Below are 25,043 nucleotides of genomic sequence, written 5' to 3' on the forward strand. Positions count from 1 at the left end.
TCACAGGTCGAGCTGGTACTGATGTTTTAGGGTTTCAGCTGTTCTTTTCATCCTGTCCTGTCCTGTCTTGTCCAATCACATCTTGCCCTGTCCTATCATATCCGATTTGTCCTATCCTATTCCACTTCTGTCCAATCCTATTTGTCATATCTTGTCCTGTCCTATGCTACCCTATTTGTCCTATCCTATTCCAATTCTGTCCTATCCTATTTGTCATATCTTGTCCTGTCCTATCCTATCCTATTTGTCCTATCTTGTCCTGTCCTATGCTACCCTATTTGTCCTATCCTATCCTGTTTTGCCCTTTTCTGTCCTACCTTATTTGTTCTATCCTGTCCTGCCTTGTCCAATCACATCTTGCCCTGTCCTATCCTACCCTATTTGTCATATCCTGTCCCGTCTTGTCCAATCACATCTTGCCCTGTCCTATCCTACCCTATTTGTCATATCCTATCCTGTTTTGCCCTGTCCCATTCTATCCTATTTTGTCCTGTCCTGTCTTGTCCTGCACCATCTGGCCCTGTCCTATCCTACCCTATCTGTCTTATCCTATCCTGTCCTGTCCTGTCCTGTCGAATCCTGTTTGCCCTGTCCTATCCTTTTTGTCATGACCTGTCATGTCCTATCCCCTCCTAACCTGTCCTGTCCTAGCCATACTCTACCAGAGCCTATGATGACTTCTCTGTTCCCACTAATGTTGTGCATGAAAAAAATCACCTATCATACAGAAGTCAGGTGATCACATGCTTTAAAAAAGACCAACACAATGCAATGAAAAGAGGAAGTAATCATAATAGTTTAGATCACATTCACACATACTATAAACATATTTTTTATACTTGTGGACAATTATATTTGAAAATATGCCATTAATTATTACCTACATAGTTAAATACTTAAAGCCCCTGCAAACTTGGTTTCAATCTCTCTATAACATTAACTATTTATGATTAAATATTCATAAATCAAAGTTAAAGTTTGGCAAAAACATCAAGTTATTATTTATTAAAAGTTTAAAACTCATAAACTCAGCTAATCGGCTACATCAGGATGTGCGGGTGTGGTTTAATCAGATTTAATTGACAGTGGCCTGGCTTTGCAAGAAAACAACCCCACAACTGTCATTGGATTTTGATTACAACATTGATAAATACTGATTGGTGCATGAACATATGATCAACTTTCTCCACTGAGACCCGCCTACTCCAAACCGGTGAGAAAAACTCAGACAAAATCGCAGATACAGAAATCTCTCGTGATTTAAAAATAATGTGTTTATTTATGAGCCTTGTGCTTATAGTAAGAAGCAAATTTAGAAATGAGGTTTTCAGGGCCTTTAAGCATCTATGTACTGTAAGACTAAAATTTGTGTAGTGAAAGCCTGGAAGAACATCTTATTTTTGAGGAGCATCTCAAAAATCTGGTCTTTTCTCTCTCGACCGGATCTCGATAGAAGGTCATTCATGCTTCATTATCATTACATTACATTATTATAATTCATTGTATTCAGAGTTGAGCCAAAAATGCCTTCAGCTAGTACAAAACGCTGCTCGGCTTTTAACAAATACTTGAATACAGGAACATATCACTCCTGTTTAGCCTCTTCATTGGTTACCAGTAAGTTTTAGAATTGATTTTAAGATTTTACTGATTACCTATAAAGCACTTCATGGTTTAGTTCCCAGTTACAGTATATTGCTGAATTGCTGTTCCCCTATGAGCCAGAGCGCAGCCTCAGATCTTCAGGCAGGGCCCTGCTGGCTGTTCCTGAGTCCCGGCTCAAGACTCAGCGTCAAGACTAAAGGTAACCAGGCTTTTGCGGGACCCTTCAGCTCTGGAACTCCCTGCCTGAAGATCTGAGGCTACGGAATCAGCGACATCTTTTAAATCACTTCTCAAAATGTAAATAAATTTAAAAAAAGCTTTATATTAATGTTAGCACAATGGTTTATGTCTTATCTGTTTTCTAAACATTACTATTGTTTTTATCTTATATTGTTGTTGGGTATTTTATTCCATTGTATTTTTTTAATTATTTCTAATAGATTGTATTTTCGTCATTGCAGTCCTGAAATGTTTCAACCATGTGAAGCAATTTGTAACTTGGTTTTGAAAAGTTCTGTATAAATAAAGGTTATTATTATTATTTCTAATCTGTTTTTAAGCATATATGTCAAGGTCACACCTCAGCAATGGCAGCCCTCCTCTGGAACAAAAACAGATCAAAGTTGTCCCCTCCCTCTCTCTCTCTGTCATCCTCCCACTGCTTCATTGACTCTACCACTGAGCAGAATCTACACTGATGGCACCCAGTGGAACTCCAGCATGCAGCTGGAAGAGCCGCGAGAGAGGAAGTGTGTGTGTGTGTGTGTGTGTGTGTGTGTGTGTGTGTGTGTGTGTGTGTGTGTGTGTGTATTTGTGTGTGTATTTATGTGTGTTTGAGACAGAGACAGAGAATTCATATGCATGTTCATGTCACACAGTCCAGAGCCTGGAGATGTTTGTGTCACTGAAGAAAGGATTGGGTCTCTGGCTGCTTCCACAGACACCATGTAGGTAACATCTGTCCTCAAACAAGAACCACACACCTAATATTCACTCAGAACATTTCTCATAGCTGACAATAACACATAGCCGGTAATACAACATGATATAACAGAGTGGACAAACCACCACAACTGCCTCCTCTTAGTTTGTCCAACCTCAGCCTACAAACTGCAGTCTCATTCTTACAGTCACTGCCAAGAGTTTATGTCATTAGGAAGTGCCAGAACAAACCTGAGCAGTAAATCAGGAACCTTTACTTAGTGGCTCAGCTTTCTCTTTATCGCCGTAGTGCAAAATGACTCCTACATTACTGCAGCAGCTGCCACTAAGCAGCGGTCAATCACATAATTGCTTTTACACTCACTCATAAATAATCCTGCCGTCATATGCCATCACAGATACTGGAAATACAACTTGCAGATGTACACGTTGCACATGAACATCTGCTCGGGCCATCATTGCAAGTCAGAAATCATTTTGATATACATGTTTCCAAGCTGAGATGTTTTACTGAACTGTGAACTCTTTATCATCAACATGTTAGCAGAATTCTGCAGTCATAAAAGGCTGTTTATTACTCACTGGATGCTTTTCTTTGAAAACAATGTTTCAGAGTCTGATTGGATGCAGTGGTTTCATAATTAGGAAGTGAAAACTGTATAATAGGAGCTTTAAATGAGCATAAGTAGGCAGGGTAAGATGCTGTGTGAATGAAATGAAATGCAGTGAATGTCCAATGTTGTTTTTACAGTTTTACAGCAAAGAATCTGAGAAAAAATATATATAATGTATAATATATATAATATATATATAAATATATGTAATGTATGTAACATTAAACTGGGGAAGGAACTTACAATGAAGTGCGATTTTAAAATATGCCAATTTGTGAAAGACAGTTGGTTATTTGGGACTCAAACAGAGTCAAACAGACAAGCGTTTCACAGCTAATATCAATAACATTTGTTTTTATCTTTATTTAAAAGTACTAACATTGGTCTGTTGTCACTGCCTTTTGGCGATTTACAATTATTTGGAGTTTTTGGTTGTGAACATTGATTGTAGATTGCAGATTATCACTTTAATGAAGAGGTTATTGCAGTATTATTGCTCCTCTTGTAAAGTTAATCAAAATCTGTTTCCACTCCTCTGGCTTGAAGCCCTTAATTTTAGGGCAGAGCAGCTGCACACTGCAGAGCAACCTGAGAAACCAGACTGCTCTAACCTGGGGGTGGAAGCATGTGTTTAAGATGGGGCTGGGCATAGAGGACAATATGAGTGTGTGTTTTGTGTGTGCGTGATGGAGGGTCAGGGGACAGGGTGTTTTTGGGGGAGTGCAACCTGTCCGCACGTGAGCAGAAGGTATCCACCTACACACAGGTGCACACACACACTGCATATGTGAATGTGTGAACCTATGCATGGATACAAGCACATAAACAGGCTATTAGACAAACACATGTACACGTACGCAGACAAACACCAACACACGTTCATTCTAAAACTAACCACTTCAGGGTCTAACAAACCTCGTCTTCTTGCTTCCGCAGAGTACACACACTCAGAGTGCTGAAGTGCATTGATATGTTTTTGTACTATGCTCTCATTATCACATAACAGGAAAACTTTACAGTGTGGTGCAATCGAGAACGAAGCCCTGCAATAAATGAGATAAATGGGGATGTTTTGGGCAATGAAGTGATGCCACAGATGAGTTTATAGGCTGGAGGCTGCTTTAAATATATATAAATTTTATCTGGTCATCTGGTACTGCACAGACTGCATTTTACACCTGAGTGCAAAATAGGTGACCCAGAACAGAGCAGAGCCATGCCGGACCATACTGGCTCCCAAGCTGTCCTGCTGTACAGCACACCTTCAGCACCATGGCTGCAGCTGCTCTGTACTGTCTCGTGTGTGTGCATATGTGTATGTGTGTGTATGCCTGTTCGTGTGTGTACATATCCCCTGCACAGGGTCTGTCTGACCGCAGCTGTCCCTACCTCTATGCGGGTCTCCGGGGCGAGGCTGACCTCTCTCTCCTGAAGCCACTTCAAAGAGACCAGGGATGGGCTGAAGAGGTACAGGGTGCCGGGCAAGGCCAGCACGGCTGCTGCTTCCCTGGGCTTTGGGAGCTGGGGAGCTGGGACTGGAGTTAAGGTAGGGGGGAGGAGGGGTGGAGCGGGGTTGGATGTGTTGCGGGAGGTGAAGGGAGTCGCAAACATGGGGGGGTGGGTTATGTGTGTGGCAGAGGGCAGAGACAGGAGGCATGGGAATGGGGGTAGGAATGTTGTTATAGTCAAAAGCTGGAAGTTTATCAGTGTGTGTGTGTGTGTGTTTGCCGTTCAACCCGGACAGACCTTCTGTCCTCTGGTGTCACATCGTAGTGTCAGGGGTGTCTGTGCATGTGTGTGTGATTCACTCAGCAGTGCACCACCTCACCCACAGGGAGTCAGGGGTCCAGCTTGGTGAGAACTGATGGCACAGTTACATGGGGGTCCCGATGGAAAAGACCACACACACCCATACAGAAGGAAGGACAAAATAACAGGAACACCTGACAAAATCGTGCACTCTAGTTTAACAGCCTTGAAATAAATGCATTTCTGAAGCTTATCATTTTCAAAAAGTCCTATAAAATCACAAATAATCAGCGTTTTTGTGCAAAAAATCTAAAATGTACGACATTGTCAATATATTTTTTGGAATTTCTGCTTTATCGTGTGATAGTGATAGCTGGAGAGAGACCGGAGAGGCAGGGGAGAGAGAAAGGGGATGACATGCAGCAAAGGGCCGCAAGCTGGAACTGAACCCTGGCTGCCGTGGCAAGGACCCAGCCCCAATACATGAGGCGCACTCGCCCAGGCGAGTCACCAGGGCATTATATTTTGTGGTGTTGTAGTATTTGGATTACATTAGCCTGTAAGGTGTGTTCCTGTTTTTTCTTTGTTTGGCTCTAGGGATGGCAATGTCTTTCTGTCTATCCACTTTGGTCCAGACATGTCACTGAAATAATCATGTTCCCCAGAGGATGAATTCTAATGACATTGGTGATCCCCTAACCTTTCCTCTAGTGCCACAATGAGATTCACATTTGTGGTTTTCAGGGAAATATCTCAATAAATATTGAATGGATTATCATGAAATTTGGTACAGACATCCATGTCCCCCTCAGGGTGAATTCCAATAACTTTGGTAAAACTTTTCATCTAGTGCCATGATCAGGCCAAATTCTCACTTTGTCCAACACTTTGCTGTATGACAAAATACCTGTGAAACAAATGACATTCCCATCAGCCTCAGCTGTACAAGCTAAACTAAGATAGTGAACATGGTGATTATTATACTCGTTAAACATCAGTATGTTAGCATTGTCATTTTGAGCATGTTAGCATGTTTAGATTAGCATTTACCAAGGTGAGTACAACCTCACAGAGCCGCTACTGTGACTTGTTTTGTCCACCCCCTGAATGTACACTCACATTCTTACTCTACTTAATATATAAAATTCTTACATGTACTCTTCCACACATTATACATTATATATTATGTACTGTACAGAGCTTTTCTCCCTCTCTCTCTCTCTTATACAAACATAGACATGCTGTATATATGCACATGGAACATGCCTGAAGTTCACAAACATACACCATGTGGTGCACTTGTGTGGGAGATCACGCACTGATGAGTAAAACATACCGAGAGGATCCCACCTTAAAATGTTATTTTTCTACAGCTGAATCTGACCGATTGGACGGACTCACTCTTCCACTGCAAAGATTGTGCATAATGATGCCTCGAGGGAACCCAGAAAATAGACTAGTGCACTGATTATAACATCACTGTTTATCAAAGTCCCTTTGAAATGGAGGTCATGTGGAGAATAACATATCAGTGCCTATACAGTGAAATGAAACTGTATGAGTATTTTCATATTGGTTCATACAGCCCACATCCTATGAAATATGTATTTAGCCATATGCTATATTGACTCCCAGTTACATTTTATTCTATTAATTTGAACTTTTACTGTGATGTGATCATGAAGAATATTACAGGCCATGCAGAGAAAAAACAGCTCTTCACATCTTCTGCGTTTATCTTTTTAAAAATAATTTGTAACAATCATCACTTTTTATAGTAGTCTTTAGTCAGTGGCTACATTTCCTCACAGAACATTATTAATATGCAAACATTCAAACATGCCTTCTCCAGATTACAGTATCAATACAAACTTTTGTCCCACTTTGAGCATATGAAAGGGGGAAGTGACACAGCAGATCTCAATAAATAATTTAGCCACACAGAATATAACAATCTTTATAAAGGACAGCATTAAGAGAGGATACAGTATAGGAGAACAGGAGAGGACCTCTAGTTATCAAGCAGCAGTGTGGCCTTGTCAAAGAAAAAAGGCCCAGGAGAATATAGATTCAAGACACTATGTTGGTAAACATCTGTCCAGCAAGGACCTTTATTCTGTAACAGATGCTGACTTTGACCTCCTTGAAGAGAGGCGATTATTATTATTATAGTGGAGTGATTTTTAGCCATGCTCCAGGGATGGCAATGCTGGTCTGTCTGTTGGTCGACAGGTCGACAAAAACTTTGTTGATCTCTTCATTTTCCACCTAGCACCAGCATCAGAACAAAATTCAAATTTGTCGAATACTTTTGTTTATGACAAATACCTGCAGAACTAATGACATTCCCATCAGCCTCAGCTGTACTTTGTGGTTAGTGCTAATTGGCAAATATTAGCATGCTAACATGCTCTCATGCTTCTTATGTGACCATTGTTTTTAATAATATAAACATTATGTTGGTAATTATTCCTGTCATGCTTTTGCAACCGTGCAGGACTAACAGCTGAAGTTGACAACTGACTAAATTGTTTGTGTGTGTGTGTGTGTGTGTGTGTGTGTGTGTGTGTGTGTGTGTCACAGGGACACGTCTGGCCACAGTAATGGCAACAGAAGGGCTCCCGTGTTGCCTTTTTCCTTTTCAAGCTGTCTCTTTACCCCCACCTCCATGAACCCCACCTCCACTACCTCCCCTGCACACACAGACAGACAGACACACACACATACACACCTTCCCTGGTCGCTGGTTTCTGCCCATACTCCCCCTCTGCACACAGGGCAGTGAGCAAAAGGCCAGCTGATGGCAATATGTGAATGTGTGTTAAGAGAGGCCAGAACAGTACACACATACATTATCTGACACACTAGGTCCTCCTGTGTCTGCACTCTGTGCCCAGCCATGGCCCCATACCTAAACCCTCCGCCACTGCTGCTCAGCTCCACACTCCACACCATCTGGGGAGACAGACAGAAAGGAGAAAAGAAGAGAAAACAGATGAGGGAGGGCGTTGTTGCACCAGAATGTCATCAAAATAGCCTCTAAATAGATTCTACTTTTAAACTTACATCAATATGATCATTCTCAAAGTACTATAATAGGGCAGCTGACCCCGCTGGCTTGAAACAACCTGCACAGGAATTCAAAAAATGCATTGTATCAACAATCTGAGCTTTAAATGTCCTCTGAACATTTTGGTTTACGCTTGACTGATGAGCTGTTGAGTAGAGATTTCAGTCACATGCTGTGCAGCTGCCTGATACTTCCGGCAAACAGCATTTAAGATGCTGCAATGTACTAATGTTGAGAGGCTGTAGGGATTGCTGATCCTACTGACTTACAGTTAACAGTCTTTTTCTGAAAACAATAGGCTTAAAAATATCCAAACCGCTTCTGACACCATGTCAAATAACGAGAGCTGTTGTGTTTCAGTTTACCCCATTTATTAAGTAACTGTGCAGAACAAGAGGTGGTCTAGTATTCCACATGTGTACTCGTTACAAGTCTCATATTACTTTCTTCATATTTCCTGTCAACCCCGGATACGCAAGATAGCTGTACTATAAGTAAAGATGCACACGCCTTTGACAAAGACAAAAAAAACCCAAAGGAATTTCATGATAATACAATATTTTTATACATCTATAAACCGAATAAATCCTCATAGCTTACATTTATCACACTTAATTCTTATCACAGTTCAATTTCTTCACTGCTTCACATACAGATAAAATATGAAAAATTGTAAACCTTATTGTCTGAGTGCTGCATCACATCCAATTAACCAATTAATAAATTACTCCACTGACAGAAAATGTATTGATTCCAATTTTAATATATGAAATACATGGGTTTTTTGGCAACAAATCAGACTGGAGGTCAGTTAACTAGTCATGGGGAGTTCAGCGTGTGAAAACAGTCATCTGGGGTTATCTCAGATTGAATTTTTAACAGAAAGCCTGTGTGACAAACTGAGTTGGCATTTATCTGACTACATACAGTAGCTGAAGTATACCTTTAATTGGCATTTGTCTTGGTTTAAGGTGAATCAGAGATACAAGGTTTTTCACCTTAAAGGGTGAAAATCGATATGAATATGGATTTTCAGTATTTACAAGACATTTGGACATGTCACAGTAGGAAAAGCACAGGAGTAAATTATACAATCACTAATGGCTGAATTCCATTTAGTTGCTTTGGTTTCAGGGTCCTGATATTTTGCATGCTGGCTGGCTCACTGTCACATGTCATGGCTTACTGGGACACTTAACACCTGTGTTTCGTCTCCAGTTTTGGAGATTTGTATTAAAACTTTGAATCTAGGAGGTACAGTACACTTGTTAACTTTTACTAACCTGAAATGAGAACTTGTAATGTAGCATTTTCCATTGTGGAAAATGGCCTACTACTTTTACTTACAAGATAAAGGTACCGAGTAGGTCCACAGACCTTCACTGCATGACCCATGTCTGTTTTAATGTAACTATAGGACCACCAGACCCAGTTAAGGCCTCTTCTCGTCTGGCTCTCACGGTCTTAACACCGGCTGATTCTCGCGATGATTGGCTTATTAGCCGACAGAGACGCACGGGATGTTGGAATGGGATGATGAGAGAGCTCCACAGTGGAGAGAACCACCAGACGCCGAGCTGAAACCGTTAAAACCGAAAAAGGGAGGACGAAGCGAGACGGTATGATGTGTGGGGGGTGCGGGAGCTGCGCGCGCCTGTGCATGACTGAAAGGGGGTTACCGTTTCTCTGGGTGACGTCACGAGTTTTCCTGAAAGTCAAAACAACCGTTGGCTGCGCTAACGGTAGCTTTCGGAGCTTCTCGGAAATCCGTTTGATGTATGTTAGCTCTAAACGATTATTTCTGCCCCGGCTCGTTACGTTGACAGCGACCGTTGGCTGGCGGTTTAGCTTAGCTTGCAGTCCAGCATTGCTTTACGTTACTCACTCAGACGGAAGGGGGGAAGAAAAAATAACCCGAGCGGTTTATGAAGAGCAGGTGCACGGGAATACCACAGCACCTGTCGGTACAGGTAATACTGTTAGCTAGCCACACTGCTGTGACAGTGAACATGATTTAAACCCTGCTAAAACTAGCTAGATAATGTGTGTTTATGTTGTGATAACGTTAGCAAGGTGGGGGCGGTCCCGTGTTTGACAGGTCACTTGGGAATGATGGCTTGTGTTAAGGTTGAGAAAGAGCACAGTCTGCGTCCCTGTCTCGAAGAAGGGTAACGTCAGTTTTCGTTGACCGGAAAAAGTAGTGTTTAAAAAAAAAAAAAAAAATGTTTAACATCCGTACCGTTTTCTGCTATGCTACATGCAACATGCGTCAGTTTGACAGGCAGTTTGCATCGTGACGTAGCTGATGCAGTGTTGGGAACTGTGTGTCCTAGCTACTCATTCACTGCTCAGTAGCAGTGTTTTAGTTTGACAAACAACATTTACACGTTCACATTCATCCCAACAGCTAAATAGACTCACTAAAATGACATCCATGATGTTTGAGGCAACTGTATATCATGTAGATTTTCATAACTGTAATAGAGAGAGACAGCAAACTAGGCCTGGCTTGATTTGTGACTGCCACAAATCAGTGGCACACATGTATGATCCAGAGGGTATGTTACACTAATGGCAGAAAATTATATCTTTGATGATGATGGGGGTAGTGTTTATGATGCTGCTGCTGCTACATCAGAGCCAAACTCAGGAAAGCCTTGACCTGTGGCTGGTTGTCGCACCTCAGTAGCCTACTTTTTTTGGTATGGAGTCTGACTGAAATGTGTCCAGTGAGTATTGGACAGCTGGCATTGAATGTTTGGTCAGTTTTGTAATCTTGTTTACTTGTTCTTTGATCACACTATTCCCCTCAACATTTGTAAAATGAAAGACGTTTGTCGAAAAACAACATGCCTATATTTCTTAAAGTAAGGTATCGAAGAAAAAGTATTTTCACAAGTATCGAAATATTTCAAATGATACCCAGTCCTTCATGTGATGTTTCACATGTTTACAAAGTCAATGTTTTTCATTGGCCAAGGAAGGAAGAACTATTTTGCTCTACACCAGGGCTATTCAGTTACAGATGTAGATGGGCCAGACATTTTCAGCAGCAGAAATGTTTGGTAATGACAAATTTTACAAATGCAAATGAATGTAGTAAAAAATAGCAGGTGTTTGGAGATGGTTTTCATGGTCAAATTTACGTTTCAGGGTTGACAGAGACATACTTTCAGTAGAGCACTTCCCTACTTGTGGCTGTCAATAGCCGGATGTTTTGAAAAGCTACCAAGCGTGGTCGGAACTCACATAAGAAAACGTTGATTTGTGAAAGATGTGATTAGCGGTGTTGCTACATCCGTAGAAATCCTGCCCTATCGGTACTGCGCATGTGCAACTCTCAACAGAGATGAGATGGAAGCGAGATGGCTCACTCGCTACTTTCATACACGTATGTAGTTTACTTATTTTGTCATATATCAAATTTATGTATTCTCGGTCACTCGGATGTTGCTTCTGAACCAGATGTGGCCTGCGGGCCACCAATTGAATAGGCCTGCTCTACACATCTTTTATCTCTCTCTTATATGGATTATATGCCTAAGATACACTCTCTTACATAGGGCTGCAACTAACAGTTATTTTCATTATCAATTCTGCCGATTATTTTCTCAACTAATCGATTAATTGTTTTGTCTATAAAACGTTACTTCCCACATCCCACAAGTTGACAGATTTAATTGTTTTGTTCTGTCAGACCAACAGTCCAAAACCCAAAGATATTCAAATTGCAATGATATAAAACAAAGAAAAGCAGAAATCCTTGAATTTTAGAAGCTGGCACCAGTATACTAGGTAGTTGACAAATTGATTCATCGACTAACCGTTTCAGCTTTACTCTTACACCCTATCTACACAGGCTGCGTTGTGAAAGCAGCATGTCAACAGCGCAGCTTCTGTCGTCCATCAGTGTATACCCAGGATGCGTTTAGCAACTGTACTACTGTACTCGTCACCCGTATTTTGGCAGCGCTCACCGCCCAATACACAATCACTGTATTTACATGCATAAAACGGAAGAAAATGGACTTGAATCCTAATGTGGCTGAAACACATCCTGTGTTAGCAGAGTGTAACACTTGAGGTCCTGCCAAAGGCTGGCTTGGACTTTAGGAAGAAGATTGTGGGCTCACTGCTGCTGATGTCAGTCAGGATTTGTATGAGGCCACACTTTAGGGTGAGGAGGAGTGAGGTGAGGTGAGGTGAGATTAGGTGTGCTGTCCTGACAGCAGGGTGAGGGTGATAGGAACACGAACATATCTACAAATATTATACTGTAGTGTCCTCCTCTCTGTACCAAATCCGTATTAAAGAGCCATACCAATACTTTTACATGTTTTAGCTCATTATATATAGTGTCCCACTTTCCAAAGCATACCATAGGTTTATAGATTTATTCTCTACTTCCTACTGTAGGTTTCAGTTCATGATAGCAGTACTGTATAAAAATCCTTATAATACTTAGTCTGCTTTCTTTACTGTATGTCAAAGTTATATTAACATGCAGTAATGCAGTTCCAGGCAGTGATTTGTTTTGATTGCAGTTATTGGTATGTTAATTGTTGGTCTTTTCAAGAGTTTGTGTGCACGGAGGAAATCAATCAAAACGTTTAGCAACCTTACTTTGGAGAATGGTTGGAAGCTGTTGGGGTCTAAAACATGCAAAACTCCGTTGTGGTCCTCTAAGGAAAAGAGCTTATAGTTACAGCCAAACTTGTTGGTCTCCTTTCAGAGAGGATGATTTGGGGTTGTCAAATTATTACTCAATTAATTACTCAAGTTGTGCTCCTCTTTACCACAATATTAGCAGAAACCAAGGATGGGTTGAGCAGTGAACAATAGCTTGTAAATGTAAACAGCAAAGTCCTAGTCATGTTTAATGTGTGTCAGAGCTGTGTTTTGATTGTATTAGTTTTTTCCAGTTGCCGTCCTTTAATCCCTTGCAGTGTCGCTTGACACATCCAGACTGATTATTGGTGGGGTAGCTGACTGTCTGGTCTCTGCCCTCTTTTTCCATTTTTCTCCACCTCTCTCTCTCTCTCTCTCTCTCTCTCTCTCTCTCTCTCTCTCTCTCTCTCTCTCTCTCTCTCTCTCTCCATTTCTCTATTTCCTCTGATTTTATCTTTCTTTTCTCACTTCTGTCTTTCTTTGTAATTTTTTTGTCCTTGTTGTTGCCTCTCGAATGAAATATCATGAAATAAATGTTGTCTGGCAGGTGCTTCCCCTGGCATCGTTGGTTCATCATGGCAGTGGCTATCTCCATAGCAACAGCTGCCCTGGTGACAAGGGGTTGCCACTGTCTGGACATTCAGCTCCTCTCCTCTCCACTCGCCATGCTTGTTCAGATTAAGGTTAAAGCTAACTGAAGCTTCGTTGAATTACTCTGTAGTCTTAAAGCTTAATCCAGAATTGTGCAGTGCCTATAAAAAGGTAATTACCTTGGTTGTAATTACTAGGGCTTTTTCCCCTCTTTTCTAAATCAGTGCTAATACCAATTTTGGTATCAATACTTCTTTTTTTTTACCTTATACCTTAGTTTGACAAATATAAACATGGTTTCTACAACACCCTTTTTTTCATTTAACAAAAAAGCCAAAGTTCTTAAATATGAATTGTAGTCTAAAAGCAGCTATATAAGAACTTTTCCTAAATGTAATAGTCTAAAACTGGTAACATTTCTATACTACAAGAGTGCACTCAGTAGAGTGCAGATCTCCGCCAGGCCTGGTATCACCAAATGGTGTATGAATAACATGTCAGTGTCTTAAAGGGGACCTATTATGCTTTTCTTTATTTTCTGTCATATATATATATATAATGTTACAATGTCAGATGTTCATTAAACGTGGCCAAAGTTTCAAATAATGAAGTAAACGTATGTAAAAGTATTCCTTGGGAGCAAAAAGCTCAGGCTCACTGCTCTGAATAGGCTACTGGGTTTTCAACATTTTTTTTCTACTTTTGAGCTTAGTTGACGTCAACTTGGTTATGCTCACTCGTGATCTGCTACAGGGACGCGCCCATCCACCTGCTTAGTCTGTCTGAGTTATTCGACCACTCTGCTCATAGCGCTAAAACGAAGTGTGGAGATAGGTCTGGCTATGCAAGACTACTCTGTCCTGGACTACTCTTAAAGTTTTTGGAGGTTGTTCAGTATGTCTTGCAGAAAGTACTTTTTGGGTTGTGAAGGAAAGTTAGTTAGTTTCTTGATGGACAGATGGCTTTAGTGTAACTGCTAACTACAGCTAACTGTAGCTACCATTAGCTTTGTTAGCCGTGCATCTGGCAATCTCATTAGCTAGCTGACTCTACCCGGACTGGGAGCTCGGAGCACAGGCCTAAAAACCTCCTCCTCCCGGCGGTCCAAAGCTCCTGCGCTAGTGGTGTTACACCTGGCGGAGATACCAATAAGTCAGGAACTCTGAATGAGTAATATTATGAATCTGATCAGATATTTGATGGCAGCTTTCGATAGATTTCGATACTGCATAGACATTTCAGAGATGTTGTGGTCTGTACCAAAAACAAATTGAGGACTGATACCCGGCCCTTAAAATTACATTCATTGTAATTCAGTGTGGTAAAATAATAAAACATACAAAAGTCCAAGTGATGTAAAAAGTGGTAAAAAGTGTTTATATAAGTGTTTATATGTACTGTACTGGTAAGGGGGCAACTAACAGTTATTTGCATTATAGACTTATCTGTTGATTTATTTTGTGATTAACCGTATGGTCCAAAAATGTCAGTGAAAAACGCCTATCACAATTTCCCAGAGCCCAAGGTGTCCTTATATAAGTAGTTTTGTCCAGTCCAAAGACCAAATATATTCAATTTCCAATTATATAAAGCTTAGAAAACCAGCAAATTCTCTTTTTAAATTTATTTTTTGATTAATGACTTAAACTATTAATCGCTGACTGACTAATCAAGCCCATTATTTTGGCAACTAAGCATATGAAAGGGACACAAATTTTAAATTTGAGGAAACTGATACCATACTGTACAAGGGTAAACTAAGTGAAAGCCCGAGCCCTTGTGACCAAGAAGTACTACCCTGCATTTGTTTGTCTGGTCTCAGATTGGTCACTATTCTGCTGCCTCAACATAAAAAAAAAAGCTCTGTGTCACCTACTAGGGTGTGTGCGTGAGTGCGTCTATGGGTCTGTTCCAGCCTTCGTTATGATGCCGCAGTCCCTCCAAGTGTCGGCAGCAGTGCAGACACTAGCTGAACTGAATACTGATTTCCAGCTAGATGGCTACGACTGCTAACCTAGCCGCCGTAGTGCTGATCTCCATTCAAGCTGAGCGGCGTAGTGTTGTTGCGCTTTGTGCAATACAGTGTAGTAGGGTGCATTTGAGGTGAACGCGGCAGCTATGCAGAGAGAGAGAGGGGAGGAAGAGCGGGAGTGAGACGACAGAGAGGTGCAGAGATTTGGGCAGAGAGAAAGAGAGTGTGAGAGCATCCCTAACTGCCGTTGTTGCTATTTATAGCCAAGCCCTACTCTACAGTCCTGAGATGCTCTCCCACCTCCCACATATAGATAGACAAATCAGCCTACACACACACACACACACACACACACACACACACACACACACACACACACACGTTGACAAAATAATTTGACATGCAGAAATACAGTGAGCACAGAAAGGTAGACTGGCTTTTGCACACAGCACATCCTGCTCACCAGAACAAAAAGGATCTATGAATGAATGAGAGGTACAGCTCAGGGATATTTGTTTGGCAATCAAGGTCAGTTTTTTGCTTCATCAAGAGCTCTGCAATAATTCATCCTGTTTATCAGAGTGAGTGTTAGCGACAGAAAGAGGAACTGGGTGGGGGAGATCAGAGAGAGCATTTGTCCACACAATAACTAGTTGTTTGTCTTGTCACATTGTATGAAAGGGCTTTGGATGGGGGAGAGAGGGAGCAGCAGAGGAGGAGAAAAATAAATCCATGCCTTCTTTTTTTTCTTTATTTTTTTTTCTCCTTTCACTTCCTTCCAGGCTGAGTCACTGTTGGTGAGGAGGAAGGTCTGGAGAGGGAACGAGAGAGGAGGAGGAGGAGGTGGAGGAGGAGGGGGAGAAGAAGAAGAAGAAGAAGAAGGGAGGGAGGCACGGAGATAAGCCACAACAGGAAGCAAAACGACACACACACGTACACATACACACCGCGTGTTTGTGTGTGTGTGTCTGAGAGGGAGACTGCGCGAACGAGAGGGTGAACGGGAAAGGAAGGGAGGGAGAGTGACGCGGAGGCTGGGAGAGCCGCCCCCCACCCCCCTCCTCCTCTCCCTCTCTTTCTCTCCTCTCCTCCTCTCCTCCCCTCCTCCCTCTCTCTCTCTGTGGAGCAGGCGTGTAGCGGCATCAGACTCGGCGTGAAGGAACCATGAGCGATGTCACCATCGTTAGAGAGGGATGGCTCCAGAAACGGGGTAAGTACATCCAGTACCTCTCCTCTTCTACTCCCCTCCTCTCTACCTCTATTTTCTCTCCTCTTCTTCTCTGCCTCTTGTCTAGACTGAGGGCCTGGCCGTGCCTGTCCACATGTGCCGGTGGGAGGATGTGAGTGTTTGCGATTGAGTGTGTGTGTGTGTGTGATCACATGGATGTCTGATTATCTAGTGTGAGAGTGTATACGTGTGTGCGTTTTCCCCCACAGGGATGTGTCTCTTTATTATAAGCTTGGCTGGCGGTTTGTTTGCTAAGCCTCTATGTGCTTCAGTCAGGTTGTGTCTGAAAAAGAGTGTGCATGGGTATGTGCATGTATTTGTATGCATAAGTGTGTGTGTGTGTGTGTGTGTGTGTGTGCAGTTAATAACATCTACCAGGCCCGTAGTTACACTGCTGGTGCATAGTGTTCTGTCAGACCAGTGTGTCTACTAGTCTGTGAAATCAAGTTAGTTGTGTCTCTCTTGAAGTATTATTTAACATAGTTGTCTCTTAAGTTCATAGAAAATCCTGAATGGTGTCACAGAGAGTCATATGACATGGGGCTGAGGGGTTGGTTGGGGTGGAGTCGAGAGGGTACTGACAACACATCCTGCTTACAACCAACTGAATGAGAAACAGGGAAAGAGATTGTAATAGTTGAAGAGCATGTAGTAAAGATAGAACTTCCCTGTTTTCAGACATTCACAGCTTATGTTGAGCTGTGAATGTGAGTGGTTGCTGCAACAGGTGAAAAGCCATTTGTAGCAGGGCCAAACTGAACCAGAAACAGTCAAAAAGTGATATACAGTAGCTCTGTGATGACTGTAGCACTGACTGTAAGGCACTTTAGGACTTATTTAGGATTATTTTCTAACATACTGAACATTGCCCCTAAAGCCAGGATTTCATGGGTTCTTGTGTCTGCTGGTGCTGATTCCTCCAGGCACAAGTGTATGTGTGTGTGCGTTTTAGGGAGAGAGCCTCAGGGATAGAACAAGGGGGATTTCCAGACTTTTAGACCAATGAGCATCATCCCCCATGTGATGGTGTCTAGGAATGTGTAACACAAACTGTTGAACAGGAAGTGACATGGATACATAACAGACAGCAGGCTTCTGGGTAATGTAGGCTAGTACTATGGCACAGCAGGAGAACATGTTGGACAACAGAGTGCTCCTTACTACATGGAGTGGATGCTCTTTCTCACTGTCACAAACACATACCCAAATACAGTACACACTCTGTATTTCTGAAGTAGAGGGGAGGATCTTTGTCTATATGTGCCAGCATGCCAGTGTGATCCTCAGACAGTCGTCTGTGCATATTAAGAGGAACACATCGCCCCCAGTCACGACGCAGCGCTACCAGTGTTCGTCAGTGAGTGAGAGAGCTAGAGATAGAGGTTGGAGGGAAGGGGGGGTGTTTGTTTGTGTCAGGAATATGAATGTTTGTCTGCATCATATGCTAAATCATTGTCTGTATTTGTGTGTGTGTGGAGAGGATCAGGGTCGGGGTGCTGACTCACTGTCCAGGTCGTGATATAGCAAAGACTGCAGCCTTAGTCATTTGAAAGCTTTTTACTGAAACGAAACAGCGAGAGAGACCGAGAAAGGTAGTGAAACCTCTACACACACACACACACACACACACAAAACCTTTTGTACTAATAAGATTACATTTAGTTGTGTTTTGACTGTCTGGAAGGCCCTGTACTTCTAGTCTGCTACCAAATAATGCACATTGTTTTGTTTTGAACTGAGCGACGTGAAGATGGTGACACAAAAAGAGAAACTAAAAGAATGAATAAGTGAAAGATGAGAAAGAAAGACTGGTGAAATAGATGGATGACAACAGAGAAAAAGACTGTAATAGAACTATGTATGAAAGAGAGATGTTCATGTGCTTCTTCGATGCGTCTAAGGCTTCTAATTAAATCAACCATGAAAAACTTTTCCTAAAATGAGTGTGAGAGGAGTACCTAAATAACTAAGTTCTTGTGCATTGTTTGCCTAGTAAACCATGCAGGTTAGATGAGTAGCGATTTATCTGACTCTTTTCAATTCAGTAATAAAGTCAGTAAAGTCAGAGTAATATATTATCTCCATTCTTGTTTGTGTGTGCAGGTAAATGCTTGTTAAAACAGGTTGTGTTTTTGGTAATCTCATAATCGCTTTATGTTAAATTAATTGGTTAGGTTATACTTTCTTCCTGCAGTTCTGGTCTACAACAGATGTTAAGTATATGCTTCCAATATTGTGCAATTTTATGCCTCCAAAAAAAGTAATTTAATAACAATTAGATAATGATTATGATTATAGAAAATTTGTATTTTAACAGTTAGTTAGTTTTAACTACTTATGCAGAGGTTTTTCTTAAAATACGCAGTCAAGTCAAATATCTTGGTCACCATTTTATAGACAACTTAATGCACGACAAGGACTTATGTTGACTTTGTCATACATTTTCTTCTCTTTATTATTTCAAATGTGCTCTACTGATGGTCTGGCTGTTCAGGGCTTACTGTTTGCCCCTGTACAATATATAGCTCTCGCATGGTTTAGGTATAGAAGAGCTGTATGCGGAGACTTACATTTGCACACCATGATGCTTTAATGATGCTGTTGTTTGCACAGAGATTTTACAGTGTTTGTCATATGTTCTTCTGCATAATTGTACCTACATGTCAGGAAGTGATAAGAAATCTTGTATGTAAATGTATGTGTAGATTGGATAACTAATAGTCATTGAGTCCTACCAATGGCTACACAGTTGTGGTGACTCGGTGTGGGAGTTTTATTTTACCATAATTTGCCCAGAATGTGTAACTGATAGTGAGGATTTGAGATGGTTGTTGTTTACATCTATTTTATACTCTTTTAACTTTTATTTTACTTTTTTTTACTTTATCTTTTGTGGTCTGACTAATGTGTCTGGAAATAAAGTGAAATGATTGATTGAAAGACACTGTTTCCCATTCACAGCACAAAGTATTGGTGGTGACTTCCTGCTCATGCACCCTCATGGGGATGCTCGCTTGCCTCTCTGCATGTTTTATGAAGGAACTGTGTGTATCTGTGAGTGTGTAGCTTTTGTTTGCCACTAACTATTAGAATAATTGGTCAAACATGACAGATGTGTACAGCACAACGCCACACACTAACACACTGTAGACTCACTGATCAACTGACACATGTCAGTGGATGCTGGTCACTGTCAGTGGTGTGTGCAATGTCCTCAATAAGCATGCCCAGCAGAGTATGTAAGACTGTCAATAGGAAACATTTCCACAGAATGGGAAGAAAAAAGGAAGGAATGAAGGCTTTCCTCCTTTGGACTACTTATGTAAAGTGTACTGTAACAATATATAAGCTTTAGGGTGTTTATTTTTAAGTCCTTCCTTTCTTTCTTTATTCCTTCCATCCTTTAATCAATCAATCAGTCCAACTTAAAATACAAAGTGTTTCACGTGTTATAAAAAAGATCGATAAGTGATAAAACACAAAACCGTAACAGATGATACAAATAAAAACAAGCATAAAAGAGTAGTAAAATGCATGTATGTAACGAAAGCATAAAAGCAAACATCTGTACCTATTGTATATGAACTCACAGTCTGCTCATCATTACCAGCTAACACAGAGACAAACCTCAGGAACATCACCTCTGCAAAGTACAGTACAGTATGTCCTCAGATGACCAAGCCTTTAAGTACTCACTTGCTCTCTACCATGGCGATGAGTTCCTTCCTCCTTTCATTAACTCAGAGTGGGGAGTGCATTCAGCGGCATCACTTATTTATCTTTGGAAATAATGAACAGTGGATAAATACTGAATCTGTCACAGATTGTGATATAAAGGCAAAATACATGCAAGTAAAATAACCAATGTTTGGAAACATGTACTGTTCTTAATTCTAAAGACTAAATGATTAAAAAGATACTTTGAATGATGGATGCTAGAGAATCTGGTGGATAGATGTGAGCTATAGGTGTAGCCTTGGAAGGACATTGTGTTGTGTGTGGGTGTTAAAATCAGATTTTGCTCTCCTTTCTGTCGACAGAAGTTACAAGGCTGTTTTTATTGCACCTTAAACATTTGAATCTGAAGTGAACTCCACTTCATTTCCACCCAGGCCAGGAGTTGTCTGTCAGCCCATGTGAGGCCACAGAGGTCACAGTCAGCCACTGTAGTTGAGGATACTGTTACCTCCACCGGCATCAGCCCACACAGCAGTCAGCACAAACAGATGGCCAAGAGGGAGGAGAGGAGGAGAAACAACGAAGGAGAGAGACAGGGAGAACACCATCATCTTTTCTTTGACATTTTCCCTCAGAAGTCTTTCTCTGCAAAGCTACTAATCAGATGAGATACGGCTATGTCAAAGAGGAGCGAGTCTTGTTACTGACTCGTTTTTAAAATAATCTAAGATCAGTGATTCTTTGTCTTCCAGGAGGGTTTATCCAATCACACGTAAGATAAATAACATAAAGTCAAGCGGATGTTGACATACTCTTCCTTTTGCATTTGTGTTTCAAATTAATTACATTCGTCATGAATCTAAGCTATTCAGAAAAAAAAATAAAGAAAAATATTTCCAAGCCAATGTGAAGTCACATGGCTTTGATAATGGATTGTCATTATATTCTGCAGTTGCACTTCTTGACATAGTAAGTGCAGGTGTTTCTTTCTTGGACTGCAGAGAAATTACAACTAAGAGTCTTATATGATCATAATTAAAATTTTAATCCAGCAGTTTTAAATGTAGTTGTTTTTTCTGTTTAGCCCTCTATAGATATTAAAGATATTACTGGATAGTTCAGTTTCACTGAAAGTGCAATTTACTGAAATGCTTCTGTGGTAGCTCAAATAAAGGTTTAAAATATGTTTGAGTTCTAAAGCACTCTTCGCATGGGAGTATAATCAAATGTGAATCTGCCATGCCCATACTCCTAACATGCTAGAAATTCCACTACAAATAACCTTTCTTCAAACACAGTCATCTAATAATATTAGAATCAGCATCTCAGTAATTGGGAGTGTTTCTCTTTCTTCTTCTTCTGGCAGTTCAAGAATTTTGGAGGCTGCAGTGGAAATTATTGTTATTGATTTCTTGAAAATTCAGGGACCTCATGGGGGCTATGGGTACATTCATACTGACATGATTTTATATTGGACGTGATGCAGTATTGAATTACATTGCTGCATCCCACACATTGACTGAAATGTTTGTTCTGCATGTCTTGCTGTGGCTGTGTACGTTTAGATCTGTTCCTCTCTTGATCCCCATATCTTTACATTGTTTGTTTGCAAATCGCCTCCATAATATGCAGAATTCTGATCACAGTATGAGCCAACTTGACTCTAGAGACAGTCAGAAAGTGGCTCCATTAGATATAGATATATATACATAAAGCTGAAATGTGAAACAACACACTTGTCCTCTTTTACACTCTTCTCTGTACTCTTCATCTCTACAGCTTAATCCCTTTGGGGATCTGTATGTGCTGTACTGTATACATTAGACTGCTGTGGGGTTCATTGGGTGCAGTGCAGTGAGGCAGCCATCTTGGCTCAGTGAGTTCAGTGAGTTCAATGTTGCTGGAGGCTGGCTGGCTGGCTGGCTGGATCAGGTGGCAGTGCCAGATCTCTGATATCAATCACCAGCAGCCGCCGCTGCTGCTGCTGCCGCCGCCGCCACTGTCTGCTGTGTCGCCCTTCTATTCTCCTCTCCTCCTCCTCCTCCTCCACTGTCTTGCCTCTGCTGTAGAGCCTGTCAACACAACTCACTCCTTTTATTGCAATTCACACTCTTTCTCTCTCAGTCTATTCATGTATCTCCTTCCATCTCCCTGTACTCCTCTTTCTATCCCCTCTGTTTCTCAAACTCACATGCATATACAGGGCAGTAGCAGACAAGCAGACAGTGCAGGCTTTGTTATGAATGGCATCCTCTTGCACATCCGGAGGAAGTGTACGCTCCAGTGTGGCTTTACAAACTGTCTCCATTGTCCTAAGAATGACTCACTCTACACTGCAGAGAATGGCAGTCAGCCAGACAGTCAGACAGACCGACAGCACAGCGCAAACAGACAGACTAGTCTGCAGAGCCTACAGACAAACAGCACAGGAAAGACAGGCAGAGAGACAGATAGTTTGTGACAGATACAGCCAGCATAGAACAGAGGCAGACAACCTGCCAATATAGAAGAGACCTGCAACTAGCGGGTACCGAAACAGAATGAAAGACATATGGGTAACCTATACAGACAGGCAGCAGAGAGTGTGTCACCTTTTGTATTCAGTCGGAATATGATCTTTTTGTTTTGCAAAGTTATTTAGCAGAAAATTGAGATAATAAACCTTGAAATTAAATTGAACTCCAAATGGAAGCTGTACCAGGCAAGAATGTTACGTGAAAAATACACTTGTCTTATGTGACACAACTAATTTAAGCTGCAACGAAGAAGAATGTCCCCTCCAGGTGTTCTGTATGGTTACTGGCAGCAAATCTCATCCATGCACTGGGGGATGTGCTGAATAAAACAAGAGCACTGTACAAAACTACAGCACCAAACTGTATTCTAACTGTGTTGGCATTACATTTACTCCACATTAACTTGCATATGTTTGTCCAGTTATACATTGCCAATACAGTAGCTGCTTGCTCAGAAACATACAATATAATGTGCAATTACTGGACTAAAAGGTTTGAAGCAGTATTACTGAATACTCAGTCAGTCAATAAGGTGAGTGGTAAGTGATAAGAAGCATTCTTGTAAAGCAAACACAGAGATGGATTAATGGATGGGTGAGTGAATGAGCTAATGTAGAGTGAGGCAGTCTTGGATAAATTAATGAATGGATCGATGAATGGAGTGCTGATCACTGCAGAGGGATAACTTGGATAGAGGAAGAGAGAAGGAGTGAAGGGAGGAGAGTTTGAGTAATGTGATTAGTTTGCAGCTCAGGATCATCCAAATGCTCACCTGAAACATTTGATCACAGCCTGGATGGATGGATGGATGGATGCACATGCATTCACACATATACACTTCAATAGATTATTATTATCGTTACCATTATTATTCAGTTATATCCATTATTATCCCACTGTACAAAGCAATGTCAAAATCCCAAATTTTAAATTTCATGCATTAGTATGAATTGTGATCACAAGCACTTTGTATATCCTCTACTGGTAATAATTAATCAAATAGAGAATGATGATGTTGCAGTTTTTAACAAATTTATGCTTCATCCCTATACTATAATATACTATAAATCACCATTTAAACAAAGTTTATTAGACCTTTTGACTGTTGTAACCCACATACAAGAACAAACATCATTTGTTGATCATTTACTATGGATTTCTATAAACATCATTTTATCATCTCATTGTTGCCCACTTGTTGCACATGTTAACACATACTTATTTCCATTTCTGAATATGACAGCATAGTCAAAGTTGTTACAAGGAAGTTGTTTAAGGGCAGAGCCTCTATGAATTCCTATGAATTGTGGGTTTCTTGCCCACCTCAATTTCCTCCTCAACTGGTATCTATCCATGGCGTATTGTGTGCCATGGCGGTCTTTTGGCTGCAGCGGCTCTGTCCTTACCTGACAGAGCAATTAGAGTTTAAGCTGAAACTAGATTCTACGTTTAAGTGTGCTAACACACAGATTAGAACAGAGGGGTAATGTGTAGTCTAACATCTTCAGGTATTGTGGGCCGGTTGGAGTAGGCTTTGGGCTGATTAGAGGAGGCAGGTTAGAGTGGGGGTTGGTTTCTCTGATTTAGAACAGATTAGTGCCTAGTGGCTAACAGCTAGTGTAAGTGTTGGCTGGCAGGAGAAGGACCCCAGAGTGTGACCATTTGATCTCATTGCCACAACATTTTTGTCTTTGGCCATCAAAGTCTATAAAATATTGATCCATAACTTTTCCTGTTGAGAAATTATACTAAAACTGTGTTTTTTGTTTTCAAAAGCTACAAAATAATACAGTGTATTTCTGGGAAATGCTGCTGTACTTAGAGGGCTTGTAGAGCCCTGTTCCAAACTGCTGTTTCTCTAGTATAGTATAGAATAGATAATCAAATATACACTAATTTGGTTCCTTATTAAATAATAAAACAGTACAGTCTGATCGTATGTTTTAGAAATGCCTTTCAGGCTGACAGAAGGGCATCAGTTGCCAGCCTATTGCTTACCAAAGTTGACAGAATGATTGAGCCATTATTGTAATAGTTTATAATTGAAGTGATAATGATCCCACATAAGATTTACTTCATGTCAGTGCTGAAATGTGTTATCTCTAAAGTTTTGCTAACGTTTTGGCACAGATTTATTCTGTGATGCTGATTGTATGATTTTTAATTACACACTTTAATTAAACTTGTTGAACTATCATTTACCTGAGCAGATGATTGTACAGCAAGAGTGAGTTGGGTACAGTGTTTTTTTGTCTTTCTCTTCTTCTTTTTTCTGGCCGGGGGAAAGCGGTTTCGAACAGGGGCAATCACACCACCTATAATGGTGGACAGTGGTCTACATCTGGTTGCCAAGGGCAACTGGACAGCCATGGCTGCTCTGAAACATCAGTTACATCCCTGATGCATTTTC

At 41.0% G+C, this 25,043-nt stretch overlaps 1 protein-coding gene and 1 long non-coding RNA gene across 9 annotated transcripts in view; one reads left to right on the top strand and one right to left on the bottom strand.

Annotated features, from left to right (window-relative positions):
* Nucleotides 1-6,853: 6,853 nt before the first annotated feature.
* LOC122884937 lies at nucleotides 6,854-9,398 on the bottom strand. The gene is made up of 3 exons (XR_006380010.1): nucleotides 9,264-9,398; nucleotides 7,977-8,038; nucleotides 6,854-7,865 (listed from the first exon to the last, which is right to left on the bottom strand). It is a non-coding gene; the product is annotated as an uncharacterized LOC122884937 (long non-coding RNA).
* A 64-nt stretch (nucleotides 9,399-9,462) lies between these two features.
* Nucleotides 9,463-25,043, top strand: part of akt3a (v-akt murine thymoma viral oncogene homolog 3a) — a 57,292-nt gene continuing 41,711 nt past the window's right edge. For 4 of the 8 annotated variants that reach the window (XR_006380006.1, XR_006380005.1, XR_006380007.1 and 1 more), the window contains exons 1-2: nucleotides 9,646-9,950; nucleotides 15,994-16,421. Coding sequence is in view for 3 of the 8 variants with exons in the window: in XM_044215463.1 (XP_044071398.1) it covers nucleotides 16,376-16,421 (46 nt within the window). In the remaining 5 variants the exon portion in view is untranslated. Of the gene's footprint in view, nucleotides 9,600-9,645; nucleotides 9,951-15,993; nucleotides 16,422-18,012; nucleotides 18,032-25,043 lie in introns of those variants that run through there. The other 4 variants (XR_006380008.1, XM_044215465.1, XM_044215464.1 and 1 more) reach the window with 3 other exon arrangements.

The sequence above is a fragment of the Siniperca chuatsi genome, linkage group LG11, assembly GCF_020085105.1.
Source record: "Siniperca chuatsi isolate FFG_IHB_CAS linkage group LG11, ASM2008510v1, whole genome shotgun sequence".
In the NCBI taxonomy this organism is placed as follows: domain Eukaryota; kingdom Metazoa; phylum Chordata; class Actinopteri; order Centrarchiformes; family Sinipercidae; genus Siniperca; species Siniperca chuatsi.